The sequence below is a fragment of the Lissotriton vulgaris genome, unplaced genomic scaffold, assembly GCF_964263255.1.
Source record: "Lissotriton vulgaris unplaced genomic scaffold, aLisVul1.2 SCAFFOLD_1065, whole genome shotgun sequence".
In the NCBI taxonomy this organism is placed as follows: Eukaryota; Metazoa; Chordata; class Amphibia; order Caudata; family Salamandridae; genus Lissotriton; species Lissotriton vulgaris.
This window is the reverse complement of record NW_028253252.1, coordinates 306321-333347: the sequence shown is the minus strand read 5'-3', so window position 1 is coordinate 333347 and position 27027 is coordinate 306321. Positions and strand designations below refer to the sequence as shown.

The window sequence follows — 27027 nt, the reverse complement described above, 5'->3', positions numbered from 1 at the left end:
AAGCCAGAGCTATATCAACAAACAAAACATATGCAGCGAAATGGACCCGTTTCTGCCACTGGTGCAACAGACAAAACTTGCATCCGTTTGAGGTACAACCTGAAGGTATCCTTCCTTACCTGCTGTCACTATCTAAGGCAGGTCTGTCGCATGCCTCGGTCAAAGTACACTTGGCAGCAATATCGCGCTTCCGGCGGAAGCCAAATGAACCATCTCTCTGGTCCTCCAGAATAATAAAGGAATTTATCAAAGGACTTTTTAGAGTTTTCCCACCCATCCGACGCCCACCTGTGCCGTGGCACCTCAATACAGTCCTATCGCAGCTTATGAGGCCACCTTTCGAGCCTATACACAAAACAGACTTACAGTTCCTGTCATGGAAAACAGCCCTCCTTCTCGCCTTAACATCAGCAAGGAGGGTTAGCGAAATCCAGGCCTTTTCAGTGGAGGAACCCTTCTTACAATTTCGTCAGGACAGGGTTATATTAAGAACAAATCCTACCTTTATTCCCAAGGTGGCAACGTCTTTTCACCTCAATGAACCCATTATTTTGCCTACTTTTTTCAGCAATCCTTCATCGGAAGCAGAAAGAGCCTTACACTCTCTAGACATTTCTAGATGCCTAAAGTTCTACATTGAACGGACAAAAACGTTCCGCAAGTTCAAGCAATTATTCATTGCATTCGAAGGACAAAGGAAAGGTTTTCCTTTGTCAAGACTGAGTATTGCCAGATGGATCTCTTCAGCTATCCTGAAATGTCATGAAAAAGCGGGGAAGCCGCTATGTTCTAAGGTGCATGCACATTCCACGAGGAAGATGGCAACTTCGATGGCCTTGTTCGCAGGAGTGGCGCTGCCAGACATCTGCAGAGCAGCAACGTGGAAGAGTGTGCATTCATTTACAAGACACTACTGTCTAGACACTGCGTGGAAGGAGGACACGGCAGTGGGACAAGCTGTTCTGAAACGTCTATTTCAGTAAGGTATGATCTACTGGCATGATGTATTTTCTATACAGTGCTTTGATTTATATTTAAACATGCATTTATCGCATTACTTATGTATTCATATGTACTGTTATATCATTGCTTTGCGGCAGAGCTTCCTTATGAGTTCTGTCCTGGAAACGCTACAAATATTGTGAGCACTGCTTACTACTCTGATACAAGCATGTGAATCTATGAAAGATGTAATACTGGAGAAGGAATTAGTTACTTACCTGTACACTATAGTTCTCCAGTATTATCTTTCATAGATTCACATGCGCCCGCCCGCCTCCCCGTTTCTCAGACAGAACCTGTTTCTCGGTATTTATCCATGTCTCTCACTCGGGGACGGAAATCTGAGGCAGGAAGCTTCTGCTGGGGAGTGTGAGGGCAGGGCAGCAATGCTGATTGGCTGGCTTTTGGACCAAACAAAGAAATGGTCTGGCTACCAAATAATACAGCCCCTATGGGGATTTTCTATGCAGTTTTTCTTCTCTATGATACTGCTTGGTCATTCTGTTACCGTGAGACTCCCACCGTGACGACGGGGAAGATACAAGCATGTGAATCTATGAAAGATAATACTGGAGAACTATAGTGTACAGGTAAGTAACTAATTCCTTTTTTCCTTCCGTCTGGTTACTTGGCCTTGGGCCTGGTCCCTTCCGCTCTTCGGTGGGTAGGCGGCCCTGGGCTGTTGTTTTGCCCTATGCCTGCCTGGTTTCTTGTGGTTGGTGTCGCATCCTTCCGGGTGGGTCACCCAGGCGGTGTTGTTCTGTTCCCCTCTCGCTTTTTGCTCTCTGTGGGCGGTCTTGGTGTGTTTTCCTTGGCCGGCCTTCGACTGTCTGCCTGTTGGCTGTTGCTGTTGGCTTCGTGCAGTCTGGTTCCGTGCCTTCTCTGTCCTCTTTTGGCCGGGGCGTTCTCTTTTTCCGGCCGGCACTTTGTCTAACGGGGGTCTGTTTTTTTCGGGCTTCCCGGTGTTTTTCTGTCCCGGGCTGGTTTTCCTGCTCGTGGTTGCCTCTCTCTTGGGTGGCCCTGTCACTCGTCTGTTCTGTGGGTTTTCCCTTTTTTTTTTCTGGGCGTCCCCTTCTGGCCCGTTGGTCTTTTGTGAGGTTCCATGAAGCCGCTTGGCTTTGGTATGTGCTCACTTTGTAAATCATGTGGTGAGGAAGACTAACGAGGAGGTAATGCCCCGATTACTTACCGGTAATCTTCATTACTCCAAGTTAGTCTTCCTCGCCACATGAGTTCCCATCCCTCCCTCCCTGGCTATCGGCTTCATGTTTGTGCTTGGTTGTTTCAGGCTGATGGGTTGGGCCGGCCCGCCTCTTATAGAGGTCAGGTGGTAATGGGTCGGCCATCTTGGGAAGGGATGGGAGGCATGGGAGGCTGACTTTTTGCTTTGGAGGGTTCTGGTGTGGAGCTGAAGCTCACTTTGTAAATCATGTGGCGAGGAAGACTAACTTGGAGTAATGAAGATTACCGGTAAGTAATCGGGGCATTTCCAGCTAATGTTTATCATTTATCAAATTTTTCTTCCAAAGTGAACATGTCGCTGATCTCGCTTCAGCTCCCTGTCCTGCTGTTGCCTTTTTTCCCCTGCCCTATAGGGAGTGTATATCCGATATCGTGAACAAAAGCATCATATGACATAAATACTGCTTAATATCGTTTCTAAAAATATTGCTCAACTGGGAGTAAATTTTCTATTACGAGCTCCAATCGGGTGATATTTTTTAAACTATGTTTAAGACAAAGTTGTTCTGCAGATGAGATTAAGGCAGCATTGTACTGGTACCTTACCCCCTGCAATAGATCTGCTTGACCTCTCTAGATAGATTTACAAAAGGGGGTGGTGATGAACAGAGTGTCTGAATTGAGCAGACCACTCTTACCCAGTCCAAAGATCAGGGCTTGATCCATCACCGTTATTTATCTCACTGCCCCATCCCAGCTCAGAACCTGGCTATATGCAAATCAGTCTGTCCCTGGCCCAGTGCATCATGGGAACAGGGCAGACTAAACTACCAAGCCAATTCTTTACCAGAAAGGAGCCAAGCTACCAGGGACCGGTTTCTGGCATTTCAGCCTCTTCGGCCCGGCTTGCTTGAATCCTGATGGAGCAGTGAGAAAGGGACTCATGTCTGAGTATACCCTGCCACACCTATAGTGGCCAAAATCGATTTACAAAAGGGGGTGGTGATGAACAGAGTGTCTGAATTGAGCAGACCACTCTTACCCAGTCCAAAGATCAGGGCTTGATCCATCACCGTTATTTATCTCACTGCCCCATCCCAGCTCAGAACCTGGCTATATGCAAATCAGTCTGTCCCTGGCCCAGTGCATCATGGGAACAGGGCAGACTAAACTACCAAGCCAATTCTTTACCAGAAAGGAGCCAAGCTACCAGGGACCGGTTTCTGGCATTTCAGCCTCTTCGGCCCGGCTTGCTTGAATCCTGATGGAGCAGTGAGAAAGGGACTCATGTCTGAGTATACCCTGCCACACCTATAGTGGCCAAAATCGATTTACAAAAGGGGGTGGTGATGAACAGAGTGTCTGAATTGAGCAGACCACTCTTACCCAGTCCAAAGATCAGGGCTTGATCCATCACCGTTATTTATCTCACTGCCCCATCCCAGCTCAGAACCTGGCTATATGCAAATCAGTCTGTCCCTGGCCCAGTGCATCATGGGAACAGGGCAGACTAAACTACCAAGCCAATTCTTTACCAGAAAGGAGCCAAGCTACCAGGGACCGGTTTCTGGCATTTCAGCCTCTTCGGCCCGGCTTGCTTGAATCCTGATGGAGCAGTGAGAAAGGGACTCATGTCTGAGTATACCCTGCCACACCTATAGTGGCCAAAATCGATTTACAAAAGGGGGTGGTGATGAACAGAGTGTCTGAATTGAGCAGACCACTCTTACCCAGTCCAAAGATCAGGGCTTGATCCATCACCGTTATTTATCTCACTGCCCCATCCCAGCTCAGAACCTGGCTATATGCAAATCAGTCTGTCCCTGGCCCAGTGCATCATGGGAACAGGGCAGACTAAACTACCAAGCCAATTCTTTACCAGAAAGGAGCCAAGCTACCAGGGACCGGTTTCTGGCATTTCAGCCTCTTCGGCCCGGCTTGCTTGAATCCTGATGGAGCAGTGAGAAAGGGACTCATGTCTGAGTATACCCTGCCACACCTATAGTGGCCAAAATCGATTTACAAAAGGGGGTGGTGATGAACAGAGTGTCTGAATTGAGCAGACCACTCTTACCCAGTCCAAAGATCAGGGCTTGATCCATCACCGTTATTTATCTCACTGCCCCATCCCAGCTCAGAACCTGGCTATATGCAAATCAGTCTGTCCCTGGCCCAGTGCATCATGGGAACAGGGCAGACTAAACTACCAAGCCAATTCTTTACCAGAAAGGAGCCAAGCTACCAGGGACCGGTTTCTGGCATTTCAGCCTCTTCGGCCCGGCTTGCTTGAATCCTGATGGAGCAGTGAGAAAGGGACTCATGTCTGAGTATACCCTGCCACACCTATAGTGGCCAAAATCGATTTACAAAAGGGGGTGGTGATGAACAGAGTGTCTGAATTGAGCAGACCACTCTTACCCAGTCCAAAGATCAGGGCTTGATCCATCACCGTTATTTATCTCACTGCCCCATCCCAGCTCAGAACCTGGCTATATGCAAATCAGTCTGTCCCTGGCCCAGTGCATCATGGGAACAGGGCAGACTAAACTACCAAGCCAATTCTTTACCAGAAAGGAGCCAAGCTACCAGGGACCGGTTTCTGGCATTTCAGCCTCTTCGGCCCGGCTTGCTTGAATCCTGATGGAGCAGTGAGAAAGGGACTCATGTCTGAGTATACCCTGCCACACCTATAGTGGCCAAAATCGATTTACAAAAGGGGGTGGTGATGAACAGAGTGTCTGAATTGAGCAGACCACTCTTACCCAGTCCAAAGATCAGGGCTTGATCCATCACCGTTATTTATCTCACTGCCCCATCCCAGCTCAGAACCTGGCTATATGCAAATCAGTCTGTCCCTGGCCCAGTGCATCATGGGAACAGGGCAGACTAAACTACCAAGCCAATTCTTTACCAGAAAGGAGCCAAGCTACCAGGGACCGGTTTCTGGCATTTCAGCCTCTTCGGCCCGGCTTGCTTGAATCCTGATGGAGCAGTGAGAAAGGGACTCATGTCTGAGTATACCCTGCCACACCTATAGTGGCCAAAATCGATTTACAAAAGGGGGTGGTGATGAACAGAGTGTCTGAATTGAGCAGACCACTCTTACCCAGTCCAAAGATCAGGGCTTGATCCATCACCGTTATTTATCTCACTGCCCCATCCCAGCTCAGAACCTGGCTATATGCAAATCAGTCTGTCCCTGGCCCAGTGCATCATGGGAACAGGGCAGACTAAACTACCAAGCCAATTCTTTACCAGAAAGGAGCCAAGCTACCAGGGACCGGTTTCTGGCATTTCAGCCTCTTCGGCCCGGCTTGCTTGAATCCTGATGGAGCAGTGAGAAAGGGACTCATGTCTGAGTATACCCTGCCACACCTATAGTGGCCAAAATCGATTTACAAAAGGGGGTGGTGATGAACAGAGTGTCTGAATTGAGCAGACCACTCTTACCCAGTCCAAAGATCAGGGCTTGATCCATCACCGTTATTTATCTCACTGCCCCATCCCAGCTCAGAACCTGGCTATATGCAAATCAGTCTGTCCCTGGCCCAGTGCATCATGGGAACAGGGCAGACTAAACTACCAAGCCAATTCTTTACCAGAAAGGAGCCAAGCTACCAGGGACCGGTTTCTGGCATTTCAGCCTCTTCGGCCCGGCTTGCTTGAATCCTGATGGAGCAGTGAGAAAGGGACTCATGTCTGAGTATACCCTGCCACACCTATAGTGGCCAAAATCGATTTACAAAAGGGGGTGGTGATGAACAGAGTGTCTGAATTGAGCAGACCACTCTTACCCAGTCCAAAGATCAGGGCTTGATCCATCACCGTTATTTATCTCACTGCCCCATCCCAGCTCAGAACCTGGCTATATGCAAATCAGTCTGTCCCTGGCCCAGTGCATCATGGGAACAGGGCAGACTAAACTACCAAGCCAATTCTTTACCAGAAAGGAGCCAAGCTACCAGGGACCGGTTTCTGGCATTTCAGCCTCTTCGGCCCGGCTTGCTTGAATCCTGATGGAGCAGTGAGAAAGGGACTCATGTCTGAGTATACCCTGCCACACCTATAGTGGCCAAAATCGATTTACAAAAGGGGGTGGTGATGAACAGAGTGTCTGAATTGAGCAGACCACTCTTACCCAGTCCAAAGATCAGGGCTTGATCCATCACCGTTATTTATCTCACTGCCCCATCCCAGCTCAGAACCTGGCTATATGCAAATCAGTCTGTCCCTGGCCCAGTGCATCATGGGAACAGGGCAGACTAAACTACCAAGCCAATTCTTTACCAGAAAGGAGCCAAGCTACCAGGGACCGGTTTCTGGCATTTCAGCCTCTTCGGCCCGGCTTGCTTGAATCCTGATGGAGCAGTGAGAAAGGGACTCATGTCTGAGTATACCCTGCCACACCTATAGTGGCCAAAATCGATTTACAAAAGGGGGTGGTGATGAACAGAGTGTCTGAATTGAGCAGACCACTCTTACCCAGTCCAAAGATCAGGGCTTGATCCATCACCGTTATTTATCTCACTGCCCCATCCCAGCTCAGAACCTGGCTATATGCAAATCAGTCTGTCCCTGGCCCAGTGCATCATGGGAACAGGGCAGACTAAACTACCAAGCCAATTCTTTACCAGAAAGGAGCCAAGCTACCAGGGACCGGTTTCTGGCATTTCAGCCTCTTCGGCCCGGCTTGCTTGAATCCTGATGGAGCAGTGAGAAAGGGACTCATGTCTGAGTATACCCTGCCACACCTATAGTGGCCAAAATCGATTTACAAAAGGGGGTGGTGATGAACAGAGTGTCTGAATTGAGCAGACCACTCTTACCCAGTCCAAAGATCAGGGCTTGATCCATCACCGTTATTTATCTCACTGCCCCATCCCAGCTCAGAACCTGGCTATATGCAAATCAGTCTGTCCCTGGCCCAGTGCATCATGGGAACAGGGCAGACTAAACTACCAAGCCAATTCTTTACCAGAAAGGAGCCAAGCTACCAGGGACCGGTTTCTGGCATTTCAGCCTCTTCGGCCCGGCTTGCTTGAATCCTGATGGAGCAGTGAGAAAGGGACTCATGTCTGAGTATACCCTGCCACACCTATAGTGGCCAAAATCGATTTACAAAAGGGGGTGGTGATGAACAGAGTGTCTGAATTGAGCAGACCACTCTTACCCAGTCCAAAGATCAGGGCTTGATCCATCACCGTTATTTATCTCACTGCCCCATCCCAGCTCAGAACCTGGCTATATGCAAATCAGTCTGTCCCTGGCCCAGTGCATCATGGGAACAGGGCAGACTAAACTACCAAGCCAATTCTTTACCAGAAAGGAGCCAAGCTACCAGGGACCGGTTTCTGGCATTTCAGCCTCTTCGGCCCGGCTTGCTTGAATCCTGATGGAGCAGTGAGAAAGGGACTCATGTCTGAGTATACCCTGCCACACCTATAGTGGCCAAAATCGATTTACAAAAGGGGGTGGTGATGAACAGAGTGTCTGAATTGAGCAGACCACTCTTACCCAGTCCAAAGATCAGGGCTTGATCCATCACCGTTATTTATCTCACTGCCCCATCCCAGCTCAGAACCTGGCTATATGCAAATCAGTCTGTCCCTGGCCCAGTGCATCATGGGAACAGGGCAGACTAAACTACCAAGCCAATTCTTTACCAGAAAGGAGCCAAGCTACCAGGGACCGGTTTCTGGCATTTCAGCCTCTTCGGCCCGGCTTGCTTGAATCCTGATGGAGCAGTGAGAAAGGGACTCATGTCTGAGTATACCCTGCCACACCTATAGTGGCCAAAATCGATTTACAAAAGGGGGTGGTGATGAACAGAGTGTCTGAATTGAGCAGACCACTCTTACCCAGTCCAAAGATCAGGGCTTGATCCATCACCGTTATTTATCTCACTGCCCCATCCCAGCTCAGAACCTGGCTATATGCAAATCAGTCTGTCCCTGGCCCAGTGCATCATGGGAACAGGGCAGACTAAACTACCAAGCGCATTCTTTACCAGAAAGGAGCCAAGCTACCAGGGACCGGTTTCTGGCATTTCAGCCTCTTCGGCCCGGCTTGCTTGAATCCTGATGGAGCAGTGAGAAAGGGACTCATGTCTGAGTATACCCTGCCACACCTATAGTGGCCAAAATCGATTTACAAAAGGGGGTGGTGATGAACAGAGTGTCTGAATTGAGCAGACCACTCTTACCCAGTCCAAAGATCAGGGCTTGATCCATCACCATTATTTATCTCACTGCCCCATCCCAGCTCAGAACCTGGCTATATGCAAATCAGTCTGTCCCTGGCCCAGTGCATCATGGGAACAGGGCAGACTAAACTACCAAGCCAATTCTTTACCAGAAAGGAGCCAAGCTACCAGGGACCGGTTTCTGGCATTTCAGCCTCTTCGGCCCGGCTTGCTTGAATCCTGATGGAGCAGTGAGAAAGGGACTCATGTCTGAGTATACCCTGCCACACCTATAGTGGCCAAAATCGATTTACAAAAGGGGGTGGTGATGAACAGAGTGTCTGAATTGAGCAGACCACTCTTACCCAGTCCAAAGATCAGGGCTTGATCCATCACCGTTATTTATCTCACTGCCCCATCCCAGCTCAGAACCTGGCTATATGCAAATCAGTCTGTCCCTGGCCCAGTGCATCATGGGAACAGGGCAGACTAAACTACCAAGCCAATTCTTTACCAGAAAGGAGCCAAGCTACCAGGGACCGGTTTCTGGCATTTCAGCCTCTTCGGCCCGGCTTGCTTGAATCCTGATGGAGCAGTGAGAAAGGGACTCATGTCTGAGTATACCCTGCCACACCTATAGTGGCCAAAATCGATTTACAAAAGGGGTGGTGATGAACAGAGTGTCTGAATTGAGCAGACCACTCTTACCCAGTCCAAAGATCAGGGCTTGATCCATCACCGTTATTTATCTCACTGCCCCATCCCAGCTCAGAACCTGGCTATATGCAAATCAGTCTGTCCCTGGCCTAGTGCATCATGGGAACAGGGCAGACTAAACTACCAAGCCAATTCTTTACCAGAAAGGAGCCAAGCTACCAGGGACCGGTTTCTGGCATTTCAGCCTCTTCGGCCCGGCTTGCTTGAATCCTGATGGAGCAGTGAGAAAGGGACTCATGTCTGAGTATACCCTGCCACACCTATAGTGGCCAAAATCGATTTACAAAAGGGGGTGGTGATGAACAGAGTGTCTGAATTGAGCAGACCACTCTTACCCAGTCCAAAGATCAGGGCTTGATCCATCACCGTTATTTATCTCACTGCCCCATCCCAGCTCAGAACCTGGCTATATGCAAATCAGTCTGTCCCTGGCCCAGTGCATCATGGGAACAGGGCAGACTAAACTACCAAGCCAATTCTTTACCAGAAAGGAGCCAAGCTACCAGGGACCGGTTTCTGGCATTTCAGCCTCTTCGGCCCGGCTTGCTTGAATCCTGATGGAGCAGTGAGAAAGGGACTCATGTCTGAGTATACCCTGCCACACCTATAGTGGCCAAAATCGATTTACAAAAGGGGGTGGTGATGAACAGAGTGTCTGAATTGAGCAGACCACTCTTACCCAGTCCAAAGATCAGGGCTTGATCCATCACCGTTATTTATCTCACTGCCCCATCCCAGCTCAGAACCTGGCTATATGCAAATCAGTCTGTCCCTGGCCCAGTGCATCATGGGAACAGGGCAGACTAAACTACCAAGCCAATTCTTTACCAGAAAGGAGCCAAGCTACCAGGGACCGGTTTCTGGCATTTCAGCCTCTTCGGCCCGGCTTGCTTGAATCCTGATGGAGCAGTGAGAAAGGGACTCATGTCTGAGTATACCCTGCCACACCTATAGTGGCCAAAATCGATTTACAAAAGGGGGTGGTGATGAACAGAGTGTCTGAATTGAGCAGACCACTCTTACCCAGTCCAAAGATCAGGGCTTGATCCATCACCGTTATTTATCTCACTGCCCCATCCCAGCTCAGAACCTGGCTATATGCAAATCAGTCTGTCTCTGGCCCAGTGCATCATGGGAACAGGGCAGACTAAACTACCAAGCCAATTCTTTACCAGAAAGGAGCCAAGCTACCAGGGACCGGTTTCTGGCATTTCAGCCTCTTCGGCCCGGCTTGCTTGAATCCTGATGGAGCAGTGAGAAAGGGACTCATGTCTGAGTATACCCTGCCACACCTATAGTGGCCAAAATCGATTTACAAAAGGGGGTGGTGATGAACAGAGTGTCTGAATTGAGCAGACCACTCTTACCCAGTCCAAAGATCAGGGCTTGATCCATCACCGTTATTTATCTCACTGCCCCATCCCAGCTCAGAACCTGGCTATATGCAAATCAGTCTGTCCCTGGCCCAGTGCATCATGGGAACAGGGCAGACTAAACTACCAAGCCAATTCTTTACCAGAAAGGAGCCAAGCTACCAGGGACCGGTTTCTGGCATTTCAGCCTCTTCGGCCCGGCTTGCTTGAATCCTGATGGAGCAGTGAGAAAGGGACTCATGTCTGAGTATACCCTGCCACACCTATAGTGGCCAAAATCGATTTACAAAAGGGGGTGGTGATGAACAGAGTGTCTGAATTGAGCAGACCACTCTTACCCAGTCCAAAGATCAGGGCTTGATCCATCACCGTTATTTATCTCACTGCCCCATCCCAGCTCAGAACCTGGCTATATGCAAATCAGTCTGTCCCTGGCCCAGTGCATCATGGGAACAGGGCAGACTAAACTACCAAGCCAATTCTTTACCAGAAAGGAGCCAAGCTACCAGGGACCGGTTTCTGGCATTTCAGCCTCTTCGGCCCGGCTTGCTTGAATCCTGATGGAGCAGTGAGAAAGGGACTCATGTCTGAGTATACCCTGCCACACCTATAGTGGCCAAAATCGATTTACAAAAGGGGGTGGTGATGAACAGAGTGTCTGAATTGAGCAGACCACTCTTACCCAGTCCAAAGATCAGGGCTTGATCCATCACCGTTATTTATCTCACTGCCCCATCCCAGCTCAGAACCTGGCTATATGCAAATCAGTCTGTCCCTGGCCCAGTGCATCATGGGAACAGGGCAGACTAAACTACCAAGCCAATTCTTTACCAGAAAGGAGCCAAGCTACCAGGGACCGGTTTCTGGCATTTCAGCCTCTTCGGCCCGGCTTGCTTGAATCCTGATGGAGCAGTGAGAAAGGGACTCATGTCTGAGTATACCCTGCCACACCTATAGTGGCCAAAATCGATTTACAAAAGGGGGTGGTGATGAACAGAGTGTCTGAATTGAGCAGACCACTCTTACCCAGTCCAAAGATCAGGGCTTGATCCATCACCGTTATTTATCTCACTGCCCCATCCCAGCTCAGAACCTGGCTATATGCAAATCAGTCTGTCCCTGGCCCAGTGCATCATGGGAACAGGGCAGACTAAACTACCAAGCCAATTCTTTACCAGAAAGGAGCCAAGCTACCAGGGACCGGTTTCTGGCATTTCAGCCTCTTCGGCCCGGCTTGCTTGAATCCTGATGGAGCAGTGAGAAAGGGACTCATGTCTGAGTATACCCTGCCACACCTATAGTGGCCAAAATCGATTTACAAAAGGGGGTGGTGATGAACAGAGTGTCTGAATTGAGCAGACCACTCTTACCCAGTCCAAAGATCAGGGCTTGATCCATCACCGTTAGCTTGTTTCCTTCCCAGTGTAAGAATTGGCTTTTGTAGTTTGGTTTGCCCTGTTCCCATCATGCACTGGGACAGGAACAGACTAATTTACATACAGCCAGGTTCTGAAACTGGGATGGTGCAGTGAGCTAAAAAACGGTGTTGGATCTAGCCCTGATCTCTTGACTGGGTGAGAGTATTCTGTTTAATTCAGAGACTCTGTCCCTCACCACCCCTTGTTGTAAATATTTTTGTCCACCCTAAGCGTGGAAGGGTATACTCAGATGTGAGTCCCTTGCTCATTGCACCATCAGGATTCAAGCAAGCCGGGCCGAAGAGGCTGAAATGCCAGAAACCGGTCCCCGGTAGCTTGTTTCCTTCCCAGTGTAAGAATTGGCTTTTGTAGTTTGGTTTGCCCTGTTCCCATCATGCACTGGGACAGGAACAGACTAATTTACATACAGCCAGGTTCTGAAACTGGGATGGTGCAGTGAGCTAAAAAACGGTGTTGGATCTAGCCCTGATCTCTTGACTGGGTGAGAGTATTCTGTTTAATTCAGAGACTCTGTCCCTCACCACCCCTTGTTGTAAATATTTTTGTCCACCCTAAGCGTGGAAGGGTATACTCAGATGTGAGTCCCTTGCTCATTGCACCATCAGGATTCAAGCAAGCCGGGCCGAAGAGGCTGAAATGCCAGAAACCGGTCCCCGGTAGCTTGTTTCCTTCCCAGTGTAAGAATTGGCTTTTGTAGTTTGGTTTGCCCTGTTCCCATCATGCACTGGGACAGGAACAGACTAATTTACATACAGCCAGGTTCTGAAACTGGGATGGTGCAGTGAGCTAAAAAACGGTGTTGGATCTAGCCCTGATCTCTTGACTGGGTGAGAGTATTCTGTTTAATTCAGAGACTCTGTCCCTCACCACCCCTTGTTGTAAATATGACCTCTCTAGATACTCTTGCACCCCAAGGAGGTATAGAGCCCCTTCTTTTTATCGGTTCCTAAAAGGACTTGTTTCTGCTGCCTTTCAATTCAACAGTTTGCTAGGGCATCACCTTCTGTTTTGTGAGCTTGCATGGACACTGCCATAGAAGGAATAACTCCTGTAATCCTAGAGACAGATGTGGATTTGGCAGCATCTCGTCTATAAAATACAATTTTGTATCAAATAGTATTTCCTTCAAAGGAAAAGAACATACAGACCAGCAGGTCACGAAGTCTGATTGATAGTAAACCAAACCTTCTTTTGCCAGGGGAGGCATGCAAGGACCTTCTACTCCCTTCCCTACAAAATATCTGGAACGTCCTAACGAATTTCTCTGTTTAGTAATACATTTTATGAAGTGATTCTCAGGCTTCTGATCAAGTTTACCTATCAATTAAGCTAAGTTTTCTTTACTTGTAATGGATTTGTGGACAAACTCCTTACCCTGTCGTGCTCCATTGATTGAGGCAAAGCACCTTTGCTGCGTTGGTTTGATACATTTATGAGTGAATTTAAATCAGTGGTCAGGCCTTTTTACTTCTACCTATCAGTAACAATAGTAACGCGTAATAAATTGGGTTGTTTGTTCACCGGGGTGTAATCCCTGGTCAAGCAGCAAAACCACAATCATCGTCAGGGTGAGGCACACGCCAACCCTAAATTGGCCTGTGCTCAACCTCTGGTAGCTTGGCACAGAGCACTTAGACTTAACTTTGGGCAATGTGTAAAGTATTTGTGCAACACTCCAAACAGTAATTAAGTGAAAACACCATATAAAAAGGAGTCCACACTAGCTTAGAATAATAAATGAAAGAAGACCAAACAACAAAAATTAAATCAGAAGAACCGGAGATATGCAATTAAAACAGTTTAAATGTAAATAGCGCTAAAAAGCACAAAGTGCCAAATGTGGATATCTGGTAGCGCTGGACTTGAACAAAGTCACAAGTTCAGGCCAACCACGATGGAGAGGGGCGGCTACAGAGACCCAGTTAGTTCTGCTGAACAAAGTACCATAAATCCTGGTTTGCAGAGCGTTATGAGGATCTGCGTTGAAGATGCGTTGTGTAGCCAAAATAATGCGTCAGTTCCCAGAGGGAGCAAGACTACGGTGCAAGGTCCTGCTTTGTCATTGAAGATCCCATCGACAAGGATTTGCAATGCAAAGTCTGGTGCTGAGGATGCATTCTGCAGTTGGGGCGATACGTCTGTTCCCAGGAGCTATGATATGGAGTCCGTCGTCGAGGTTGCCGTCGAAGAGGGCCTGTGCCAAGGATGCATTGTACAGCAGCAGTTCCGAAGAGGCTATGGAGGCGATGTGGGTCTTTGCGACGGGTCCAATCCACGCAGCAGCGGTGATGCATCCGTTCTGCTTGGGGTTGCCCTGCTCAGCAGAGAGGCAGTGTTGGGTCCCCTGGATTCACAGAGGCTGGCAAGCACCTTAGGCCCACTTCCAAGGGTACAGGACTGGAGTGGCACCACTTGGCAGAGTATACTCAAAGATGGCAGAGTCCAGGTGCAGTGTTGTTGGAAGCCTGTTATGTCCCAGAGGCCATAGATCAGGAAGCCAACCAACTAGTCCTTGGAGTCACTCTGGGGTTCTGGGTTCAGGAGCTGCAGGTCCAGTCCTTCTCCCCCAGGCAAGAGGGCAGCAAGTCAGCATAGCGGGGCATATGTCCTTCAGAGCAACAATCGAACAGAGTGACAGTCCTTTCAGCAGCACAATAGTCCTTCTTCTTGGCAGAGTATCCACAGGCCCAGAAGGGTACTGAAGAGCTGGGGTCTGAGTTCCAATATGTATACTCAGTTGTGCCTTTGAGACAGGGAGAAGCTTCTAGAGGCATAACTTTGAAGTGCACAGGTGTCCTTCCTGTCCCTGGTTCCAGACTAACTACAGGGGGTATTCCGCCCTTTGTGTAGATAGCCTATTCAAGTGGGGCTAGGCCCAGCTCCTCCCTCCCATCCTGCCAGTGATGACCCATCCAGGCACACCTAAGCTCCCTATGGTGTGTGGCTGTCTGAGAGGAATACACAAAGGTCAACTGTCAACCACTCCCGGTCATGTCACCCAGAGTAGGGCTGCAGGTGCCAAATGACTAAGGCAGGAAAATCTCAACGTTCTAAATTTGGCATTTTCAAAATTGTACTTTAAAATCCAACTTCACCGTAGGCTAGCATTTTTCATTAGAATTCCAAAGATACAAACATGAACTGGTTACCTGTTCCCATTTGGAAATTACGGCTTATTAAGTGCAATAAGGTAACTCCAAAGTTATGCTATGAAAGAAGTAGGACAAATGTAAGAGTTTTTCATTACCAGGACATGCAAACATCAAAAGTGTACAACTTTTTAAATACATTGTACCCTGCCCTCTGGGCTGTCCAGGTGCTATGCAGTGGTGATTTATAGGTATTAAAAAGAATGTTTGGGCATAGCAAAAGATTCACTGTGCCAGGTAGAAATGGCAGTTTAAAACTGCACACACACACAGGCTGCATTGGCAGGCCTGAGTCATGCTTAAAATGCTACTTATGTGTGTGGCACAGTCAGTAGCAGCATTTAAATTACAGGCTGTGGGCACGGGTAGTGCCACTTTACTAGGGACTTAAAAGTTAATTAAATACACCACTTGGGTAAAAGCCAAGCCTACTGTGTTTTAAGGAGAGAGCCCAAGCACTTTAGCACTGGTTGGCCATGGTGAAGTGCGCAGAGTCATAAAGCCAACAAAAACAAATTCAGACAAAATAGAAGTAGGGAAGGCAAAAAGTTTGGGGATGACCCTGCAAAGAAAGGACCAGGTTCAGCAACATGGAATTTATTTATGTTGGATTTGTACTATCAATTATTTAAAAAAATGTAGGTTTTTTTTCTTGACAATCCATTTTATTACGTTTTGAATGCAACAACAAACAGCACCATTCAGAGCTACATCATACACAAGAATAGGGGAAAAACACATCACAGTGACATCAAGGTTATACATAGGTAGGTCCAACAAAGGCGTATCCTTGTGTACCTGAAGACCAGACTACTCCATATCAGTCTTCTATCACTCCAACCCATTTGCCCCACATGCGGCGAAATTTCTTAGGGCATCCCCTGGTGACATAAAGAGGCTGCTCCTGCGCAGCACACCAGTCCACTCCCCTGCGTCAGCGCCCCAATGTGGGTTGGATAGTGTCCAGCCAGTGGGCAGCAATGTCCATCTTGGCGACCACCAACGCCGTATTGAGAAAGAGCTTCTCAGCCCTGTTCCCATCCAAGCCGTCGGTGATGCCCAGCAGAACACGTGTGGGTTCAAGAGGCACCTCCCAACCCAGGACTTCTGTCAGGTCTTGTGTTAACGACTCCCAATACCCCTGTATCTCAGGACAAAGCCACACCATATGATAGAAGTCAGCGTGGGAGTGGGACCAACGGGGGCAGTGGGCATCGGGCCGAAGCCCCGTGCGATGAAGACGCAGGGGTGTAAGATAGGTGGCATGCAAGAAATAAACTTGGACCAGTCGGAGCCTCACAAAAACCGCAATCGTTTTATGGGCCATTAGGGCGTCCCTCCAGTCCTCAACCTCCAGAGCCCCGAGCCAGCCCTCCCATTTGTCTCGGAGTAGGGAAAGGGAGTTAGGGGTATTGTTGGTGAGTGATCAATAGATCCGGGAGATCCCTTCCTTCCCCAAATCACCGGTCATGACTTGCGCCTCAGGCGCGCTATACTCTGGTAAGGGAGTGCCATCTGGAATGTGAGAGTGAAGGGCATGGCGCAACTGCAGTTATAGAAAAAATTGAGAGGAATGAAGGGAGTGCCTAGCCTGTAATTCCTGAAAGGATGGTATATGGGTATCGCTCCAGACATCACCCAACTGGGTTACCCGATGAGGTCCTATTGCCGGAACCCTGACAAGGAAGCAATCTCGCGGAGCCTGGTGCCACACCACAAGGGAGTGTATTGAGTCAGCCTCCCTGCCCAGTGAGTATAACGTAATGAGCCCGCCAAGCAAGGAATACTCTGTGCGTTAGGGAGAGCCCGAGGAACAACGGCCCCGTAGAGCATCCCTTGGATAGAGGGGAACCCCATGGTGTGTAGTTCCAAGCGATACGCCGGGTCGGACCAGCCGCCATTAAACCATTCGTGGATCGTAAGGAGTTGAGTCGCTAGATAGTAGAGGTAGAGGTTCGTCATTCCAAGACCCCCATCAAAGGATGGGATTCGGCACTGAGCCAGGGCCAGCCTGGGCCTCCTGCTTCCCCAGAGAAACTTAATGGCCGACCGTCCATTTCCCGGAACCAAGACCTAGCAGAAGGAGAGATGTGTGTATATTCAAAAAAACAGGGTAAGATCATCATTTTGTATAGGGCTATTCTGCCCAGAGGGTTCAGGGGCAGCGCGTGCCTTTTAAGGAGGTCGGTGTGGACCCGCTTAACCAGTGGGGTGACATTGAGGGCCCACGCAAGGTCAGGGAGAAGGGATATTCAGATCCCCAAGTACTTGAAGGACAGCCGCCGAAGGGGGATTGTCGACTGCCAGTCAAAGCACTCGCGCGACAAGTGCAAGGGGAGCAAGGACGGACTTAGTCAGGTTTAGCCGAAGACCAGAAACACGTTCAAAGATGGCCAGTGCTCGAAGGCATCTGGGTTCCTATTGGGCCGGATCAGCCAGAAACAGCAGCACATCATCCCGGTATAGCGCGATTTTATCCTCCGCAAGGCCGGGCCACCTCCAGCCAGTCAGGGAGCGGTCACAGCGGATAAGGCAGGCAAATGGTTCCATTGCCAGAGCAAAGAGTATCGGGGAGAGGGGGCATCCCTGCCGCGTACCCCATCTAATGGGGAAGGGGCAGGAAAGAGCTCCATTGACAAGGACTTGTGCCCGAGACGGTGACAGAGTGTTCTTACCAAGTTGCGAAAAGGAGTGCCAAAACCCATCTGTTCCAGCACCGCATCTAAATAGCTCCAGTCAACGGAATCGAAAGCCTTCTCAAAGTCTATAAGGAGGAGAGACAAGTAGGGAGTCAGCAAGTGCCGGTTCTCAAGAGCAAGATGAAGGTGTCTAAGACAGTGTCTAGTCCCTCGGAGAGGCATAAAGCTGCATTGGTCAGGGTGAACCAAAGGGGCTAGATGCTGTCATATGCGGTTGGCCAATACGGAGGCAAAGATCTTAAGTTCAGTATTGATGAGTGAAATGGGACGGTAGTCTGAGCAGCAGTGCAAGGGGAGCTGGGACTTGGGGATCACTACGATGGTAGCTAGATCCGTCTCTGGCCTGAAAGAGCCGCACTCCACCGATTCATTGTACATCGATGAGAGGTGAGGCCAAGGTATCCCGGTAGGACGAATAAAATTCTTGGGGGAGCCTGTCCGGCCCAGGAGTCTTGCCAGGCGCGAGATGGCATCAGACACCTCCGCAGGGTGAGCGGAAGGTCCAACCAGGCCGCGTCAGAGTCACTAAGGCCTGGAAGGGGGAACTCTTCCCGTCTGAGGAGAGAGAAAGACCAGGCGACCGCGCCGAGTAGAGGGTAGCGTAGTAGGTGGCAAAGCATTGGGCCACCACTAACGGAGCACAGTGGAGCTCACTGTTCGCGTCAGATACGGTTGGCCATAGGGTAGGTGGCAAGGCGATGGAGGAGCTTCCCATTTTTGTCTTCCCCAGCCATATACTCGGGCCACGGATGAACGCCAGATTTGTTTGGCGGCTACCAGAGAGGTCTGCCTGAGCTCATCCCGTAGGAACGCCAGCCTCCTGTCCTGGGCATCAGATCTATCCTCAGGGCGCAGTGCCTCGAGCTGGGTGGCCTGTGTTTCCAGAAGCGTGAGTCTAGAGTCACGCGCCGCACGGGTGAGTTTAAGTATGGGAAGAGGACACCCTGCCTTGGTTGGTGGTGAAATAAGTGTGGAGTTCGGCACCTATGCAGTCCTTGAACTCCTCATCTTGGAGGAACCAGACGTTGAGTCGCAAAAATTGGCAGAGAGCATGGGGGGAGGGCCCCTACATGTAGTAGCTCTGGGGAATAGTCCGACAGGCTCCTCAGGAGGATAGAGATTGCTTGAACGCTCGGCAATCCTGGACCGGCAGGAAAGCGTAATCTAGACGCGCATGCGTCCGGTGAGAGGCTGAAGTATGTGTGTACTGCCTTGCAGTCGGGTACCAAAGTCTCCAAGCGTCTCCGAGACCCAGGCTAGCAGCTCATGTTGAGAGGAGACCGGTTTGGGCAGTCCTGGAAGCAGAGGGAGGAGACGCAGTGTCAAGGCCGGGGTCCATAGTTGCATTGAAGTCACCCCCCACTACGGTCAGTCCCAGGGGCAGAGCAGCGATCAGTGGGGTAAGCCCGCGGAGTGTAGGAGCCAACAAGGCATGAGGGGAATAAACAGACAGTAGGTTAAGCGGGCGAACATTTTTTGTTGTTATCAATAACTTAGCAATAATTAGTCAGGTTACAGCCGCTGAAAACATTACAGACCTGATACATTTGTTTTGTAATTGGAACACGAATCCTGCATAAGACAGGATTACAAAAAAAGAACAGACTGTGTCTCATTGTTTAAAAATGTGGAGAGATGTAAATGTAATGTAAATGTAGTGTATCTTGTATAGCGCACAGCTGCCCCAACGGGGCGTCCCGGCGCTTGCTTAGGGAACCCGCCCTGGTATTCCCCTGTGAGATACCCGGCAGGGCATCCGCAAGGTGAAAGCCAGGCATCCCGCTGCAAGGGGCCGTTGTGGAGATTAAGCAAGCTATTTCCCAGAGTCGCAGAGTGTGAACCCGTGGTTCGAGTAGGCACCAGAGTGAGAATTGTCGAGTCCGTGGACATTTTGGACTCAAGACCCAGCCGAGACGGGAATTGAACCCTGGTCCCGGGCTGACCTCTGCTTCCAGGTCTGCCTCCTCTAACCAGTGAGCCACACTTCTCCACTTGATGTACCAGGAAAGTGGGTACTTTCCTTTTTCTCTCCGGCAGGAACCCCACACGTCAATTTTTGTATCAATGATTCCAAAGTACAGCCTGTGAAAGGCAATTCATTGTTCAGTTATGGGTCAACAGGGGATTTTGTGGATGTTTGTTGCACCCTACATCATTGTAGTCAACTGATTACGAAAGAGAGACCAGATCAGATCCATTCTCTTGACAGGTCAGAAATGAAATTGAGTCCTATGCGTCACCATACCCAAGGACTGAAAATATCCTGGGAAGATCGCTGTCATGAGTATGTTGCCTTTGATGTCCTAGATGCTCCTTCAGTTCATGCATTGCTGCCCTGGCCTTGTGAACACAACTCCTTGGTCAGTTGATAAAGTGCAATGCTAACATTCAATGCCGAAAGACACACAGCACGCCATTTAATTTCGCCTCCAACCATATCTACTTTTCCACTAGTACAATGTCGTCCGACAGTCTGTAAAAATAAAAATAACTACAAAGTTACAGGTTTACTTGTAATTTACTCTCAATTAACTTCTATATTTGATTACAAGACAGCTGACTTATTACTATCCAACCGTGAACAGAATTATCATATTGATTTAATACCAGGAATAATTACCCATATGGAACGTATTTTTAGTGGGCCAGTAACAACTAGCTTTGATTACCAACAAACGTGCCAGCACTCCTTCCTTCCCGAAGAAAACCCTTGAAAAAAATGACCAGGGCAACATTTCCTGGGCACCCCATAATAGTGACCGGCTTTACCAGGTTGACACTCCTTTTATTACTCGTCCACAAGAGGCCCATATAAGACCTAACATTTTCTTCCATGTGCTTTTACTCAGGTCGGACCCCTATGCGAGTCAACTTTCAGCGTCCCATAGTTGCGTACCAACAGTAGGCACTTGGAAAAATGGGCCAAAAATACAGAAGGTCGAAGGTCCATGGCAGAAAGCATCCAGTCCTTCGTGCCAAGAGAATCCATCTTTCAAGGAACCAGGCACTATGTCTTGCATAGGCATCTGCACAATTTGTCTGCAACCCTTCTTGGCCTCCTTTCACCATCCTCCATTGGGCCATGTGCTTCCTTTTGTTGCCTTCACATGTCCTTTATTGAGTGAATACTCTGCTGGTATTACTTCCCATCCTAGATACCACAAGCCTACTCACCCTCGAGGCTCCTTATAAATCCAAGCACTGGCTCAAGATAAAAGCTTCTGTTCATAGAGGAGCATACCTCCCCAAGACTACCAACCATGCTTTCCAGCATGGCTAACAAGATCTCCTCCCTTTTGAATGGTGCCACCATCCTGGTTCTTTCCCAGCCAAACAGCATTTCTTGACAACAAAAGCCCATCAGGATCTCACTCATTCCTCTGCCTTTAGGTGGTGCTTTTAGCTTGATCTCAACCTAAGATTTGTATTTCTTAGCTGGAAAAGCCAGTGTTATAAAACTTTCCACAGCCTCTTTAGAGAACGAATAGTTGTCCCTCTTCTCCTTTGCATATCAAGCACTCTTCTTTTATGTGCCCACTTACTAACTGAGCGTCTTAGGTTCAAAGGAATTCAATAGCCAAATCATTCAATCTGGGATCCAAAAACTCAAAAAGTCTTGCGGGAATCGGGTAACCCTTGCGTGTTCCTTTGGAACCATCATTCTGAAAGAGTCCATCAAACCCCAGAAAAGGCATCTGTCGTTTCCTTTTTACAGTGTTGTTAAAATTTAGCAGTGAATTTTATGTTCAGATTTAGGCACTTGGCCAGTAATTTTCTAATGGGAGGGGACCTGGCAGCCCATTGGCCAGTTAGTCGCCACATCCACCTAGGCTTGTAGCGGGCATTAAAGGTGCGTCCTTGGCATCCAGACCTCAGATCACATCTGTACTGGAGAGATAATCGAAGGAGGAATGACCTGCTGCTCCCTGGATCTAGTAAAAAGAGGCTGCATCAAAGTCTGTACTGCACCTCTTGCACCTATGAGCTAGCAAAGAAAGGACTGTGCCTGTGTTGCCCCACTCATGGAATAGTTGCCAGCTAGCCCTCAACAGAGAAGGTTTCTCCTCTCCCTGTTACAGCCACAGGGCCATAAAATCTGTGAAGCTTGCATACTTGAAAGCCCAGCACCAAGAAGCCTGATTGTCACCCAGGCTGCAACTCAGTGCCCAGTGGCAGAGTCCTGACCCCCAGAAGTTGCACCCAAGTCTGCTAGACCCCGGATAATCATCAGAATGTTATTGGGTCGTCCACCTAAAAAGCAATCTCCAACTAAAGGAAAGCGATGGTTTTGCTGTAACTGGAAACCAGTAGACCAGTGGCAACTGGTCTTGTGCTGAACTTCAACCAGACTCCGAGGGAGATCGACCCAGGGTCAGTGTTGCTCCCCCATCCCCTGAAGCTCAAGGACCAAGGCTTGCCCACAGGAGGACCCCCAACACAGGATCAGCATCCTCCGCTTTTGTGAGCATCTTCAGCATCCTGCATCCCTTGCATCAGGACCACTCCATTGACTTCAATGGCAGTTCGCCCATGGGACTTAACACTAAACTGGAGACTGCTAACACCAACTGGTAACAGTCCTCCTGGACATGGATGGGCCCTGTGACTGGCTCCCTATTGGAGGTGGTACAAAAGGGGGTGGTAATGGACGGAGCATCTGAACCAAGCAAACACTCACACCCAGTCAAAAGATCTGGGTTTAATCCATCACCGTTCTTTAGCCCCCATATTCACCTTTCAGCAATTCGGCCATTCGTTTCAAAGCTGATGCCCAATAATACATTTAAAACTGACCACCACCCACGATCTCTAGTTAAAGTCATGTACTTTAGAGCTCAACGAGGACGCTGTCCAGCCTACAGAAACCACAACATCAATTGATTCAACTTTAAAAACCATTAATTATTTATCTCTAGTGAGATTGCCCTAAAGTAGCATAGAATTTTAAGTAGAAATAGCATTTTATTTACATTGCTCCGCCCAACTCATGTAAGATGTAAATTATTTATTGTGTTAGAATCTGTCTTCATTTTCTGGATCATTGGCTTCAGATTGATGTCAACAATGTCTTCCACATTGGCACTGATCTCTATACCCAAAAGTCTAGCACTCTGAATTATTCGATGATCATCTAGATTGATTTTAACATTTATTACAATTTGAGTTTTATTCTCATTAAGATGTTAACCTGAAAGTTTGCCAAATTGACTGGTTAAAATATTTAGTTCCAAGAGAGCAGCTCGAGGGGTGGCTGTGATTATAGCTATATCATCTGTCTACGCTAAAATTTTGATTTCCCCCCTTTAGCACAAATAGATCGAATTCTTTGGCTTTCCGCAATTGTTTTAATTAAGGGATCAATATAAATGGCAAATAAGAAAGGGCACCCATCACAGTTATCCTTGCAGTTGGTTCCTTATACATACTTTTAATAGCCTTGATACACCCTTCTCCTAGAAGGCGAAATATATTTCTAAAGCATAATGTTGTGTGCAGACAGCATATTCTTCATTAAAATGACCTAAAAATTCTTACTGGCGTGCAGTTTTACTGATAGAACTGTTTGGAAAGAAAATGAGGATGTTTGTAAATCTGTTTTCAGCAAATGTTTTCCATTTGGACATCAGTTAAAGTTTCCTGATTTGTTTTGATCCTGATAAAAGCTTTGTTTCCATCACACTTCAGATTTTCAACAAAAAATATATATATATGCGTCATTTGGGCTTTTGCAACTGCTGATATATTTTGAAATATTTGTTAAGTTATTTTATAGGTATTTAAATGTTGTTGTGTGATGGAAAAAAGCTGACCTACTACAGCCTTTCCTTTCCCTCTCCCTGTACCCCAACAAGATTGTCGAATACTTTACAAAATCCTCTAACTTTGCAGCCAGAAAAAGAAAAGGAAACACCAATCTCCTAGTGGCGTAGCTAGGCCTTAGGACGCCCGTGGTGGCCCCTTCATTGGCCCCCCGCGGGGGACAAATCTAAGAGCAGGGGGGGAGGTGCTGGCGATTCCTGCTGCCGCCCCCTCGCCTTGCTACGCCACTGCAATTTCCCCATTAAAAGAATAAGCAGCAATTTGTCAGAAGAGGGATCCAGATATTTGACCTTGGTCTTTGAACACACAGCTAATGTGACAAGATAGAAACTAAATTTAAAGGCCTCTTTATTGCTCATTCACCCTCTGAACTCCAGCATGGTTATTTTGGGGATGCTGCAGCATCCCCACCCCTATTTCATGTGTCTGTTCATAAAAGTATATGTACTCCTCCCCAAGGAGCCAAAGAAACAAACCTTCCAATCCGCACAATTAAATGATCAAGTATTACTAGATTACACAGCCAGATCAATGTATCACGCTTGTCTAGGCCATGCATGCCATATGTGCATCAGTGTATTTTTCAGCTGTTTATTAGCGACCGCTATCTGCTCTGTGTTGTCGACTCATATAATATATTCATTATTTGTTCTGTTACAGATTGTTCCCTATTTCGGTCTCATGTTCAGCACCTTTGAATTTTGTAAGCGCGTCTGTCTCTACAGAAATGGCTACATCGTATCTCCTCTAAGTTATCAGCTGGCGCCTGGAGTGGACCAGAGTTTACAACCTCAAGAACTAAAGGAACTGAGAAAGTTTCTAAGGACTGAGAATGCGGAAACCAGGAAATCGCCTCTGAAAAGTTGAACATTAGAAATGTAAGTGTGTCATTCGCACACTTCTGAAAAAAAGTGTCGCTTACGTATCCCATTGGCAAAATACCACGAGAATCAGGCTATTGGATACAGACCAGAAGACATAATTCTATTCATAAGATCCTGAATTATTCTCTGAAGACACCAACTACTTTGCAAATATTTTTGGAGTCGTTTAGAAACTTTGCCAAATTTGCCAAATTGTTAATAAGATCTTATAATATGTAATGAATGCTCCGGACGTGTGCAATTTTGTGGGAGAGGGTTGCACTCTAGAAGCAACTTTGCTAGTCTAGCTTCAATAGTACATTTTGTGTTCATGGTCCGTTTTTCTCCAAAGCAGCAATAATGTTTAATGGGATATTTACACTGTAAACAGAAATAAGAAATGTCCATCTGTTTATGGATGGGAAGAACTTTTAGTTTGGGAAATGTGTGCAATCACCTTCAGGGCTCAGGTGTAACGCCAAATTGCAATCCGAGCAAATAGCAGAAGATCAAATTGTATAGTTGCTCGAAATTAGAAGATGCAAAGCTCAGACTTAACCTCAGGGACATTTTCTAGTACAGGGCATTTTTCTAGCATTCAGCGTCTCCCTTGCACAATTGGGGGGTCCTTTACATCAAGTACCATCAGCTGCCACGTGGCATCTGTATTGCGTCTTTTGTGAAGAAACAACATTCTCATATTTTTTTATGAATATCCTTACAACTTTCACCATTTGAACTATTTCTCAAGAAAGGTCTTTATTTTAATATAATATCCTTATATATGATGATCTGTTGGGTGTACTGAATTTATCTGTTGAAACAGAAGGTGGAAGATATTTCTATGCTAGCTTTGTATCCTTAATTTAATGGAATTAAGAATAGACATTTATTCTAGCAGAAAATATTTTATTATTAAAGAAACATGTTATATACTGTATTTAAAAAAAAGCCATAAACGTGTGAGGTGTTTACTGATGTATCCTAAAAATATTGCTCTGATGTGTAAATTCTTAATTACAGTCATATGATTTATTATTGTGAGTTACTTCTTTCTAAACGTAAAGTATTCACGTTTTTGCCTCTTGGTGTAATGAAACATTGTTAGAATAAGTAACAGCAGGTACGTCTGCCCTTTCTTTGGATAGTACAAGGATACACTTCCCAAAGAGTCTGTGTTGCAGATGACCTAACACCTGTTATTCAGTGTTCTTCAACGCTGCTAGCCTATTGCACTGTGTAGCATTTCATAGCCAAATCAACACTATGAATAAAGGCGCAATGCTGCATCTGACAGGGATCTTTCCCAACATTTATGTAATTTTAGCAGGCTTCTTCATCCATTTATAAACACCAGCGGAAGTGGTCGGCTTTCAGGAATAAGTCCACAGTGGATCATTTTTATTTGCCCCCTACTGCAATTTCCACTAGGAACTTGATCTGTTGGTGGCATATGGGTTTTAGACCTCCACTGCGTCGCTACAGAGAAATTACCCATTGATTCCAATTGTATATTGTAACTGCTTCCTAACTCCTAATTCTGCGACTTTGTATCAGTTGGTATTTTTATGTGGCATTTTCTATGTTTTAGAGTTGGGCATATATATAGTGCAATGCCTGAAATATTGTGGTTTAATAGTGTGTTCACCAATGACAATACGAAGTGACCGAAACCCTGTCCCTAATAGGAAGTCCAGTGTATAAAGCTTTATTCAAAGTGAGATGATAACATGCTTTGCATCAGGAAGAGTTTGCAACCAAAGCGTGCTTCTGAATTTAGTAGACCCCATTTGTAGCAGGTCAACTAGAATGTGCACTACAAATGTTAAAATGAGTGACTGCATCATGTTGATGTGCCTTGATACAGTCATACTGTAAAAATGTTCCATGCATGGTTTTTAGGACATAAAGGTGTTTGGTAAGTTGCTCGACAATCCGGTATGATCTGAGCAAAATGTGCCAAAGTATGACGATGCTTGTGCACATCTGTGTGGCTGAAGAACAGATGAATTACACACAAGTTGTATTTTGTGTGTTTCCGCTACAAGACGAAAGCTGTTTTAAGCAGATATAATGGCTACTCTGTTGACATTTCTTGCAGTGATGTCAATTTGTCAGTACTAGCTGAGCGATTAAAGTGACCTGCCATTGGAAACTCATTCTATGCATAGCTGAAGAGTTGAGCTCAAACGAACATATATTCAGTCCGTCTCCTGGGCGGCTGGTTTGTATTGTTAAGCAAAACATCATCTCAGTATGTTTGCTGCAAAATTAAAAACGGTGACATAAAACTATGCAAAAATGGTTATTTCTACAGTACTAATTAATGTGAAACACCATTTACAAAAACAGTATTTCTTGTACACGTTGAATAATTGGACCAGGCATCTCCAGTAATGGCCACGTGTAAGTGTGCACGTGCCCTTGAACTGATTAAGTTAGTGTCCAACACCAGCCTGGACCCCTTTTCAACAGCAATGAATGAGCACGATTATTTGCTGTCATTATACCAGTTGAGACTCTCAGGTTCCCTACATTTTGGAAGACTTCGAGTAATATGAGCAGAGTGCTTTCAATGGGCTACTTTAATGTGCCCACAGGT

The 27027-nt window shown here is 47.3% G+C and overlaps 1 protein-coding gene across 1 annotated transcript in view; it reads left to right on the top strand.

The window, feature by feature from the left end:
* Nucleotides 1–26707, top strand: part of SLC25A43 (solute carrier family 25 member 43) — a 294586-nt gene extending 267879 nt beyond the window's left edge. Inside the window, exon 5 of the mRNA XM_086951351.1 lies at nucleotides 24223–26707. Coding sequence (XP_086807477.1) covers nucleotides 24223–24429 — 207 coding nt within the window. The 3' untranslated portion in view covers nucleotides 24430–26707. The remainder of the gene's footprint in view (nucleotides 1–24222) is intronic.
* The last annotated feature ends 320 nt before the right edge of the window (nucleotides 26708–27027 follow it).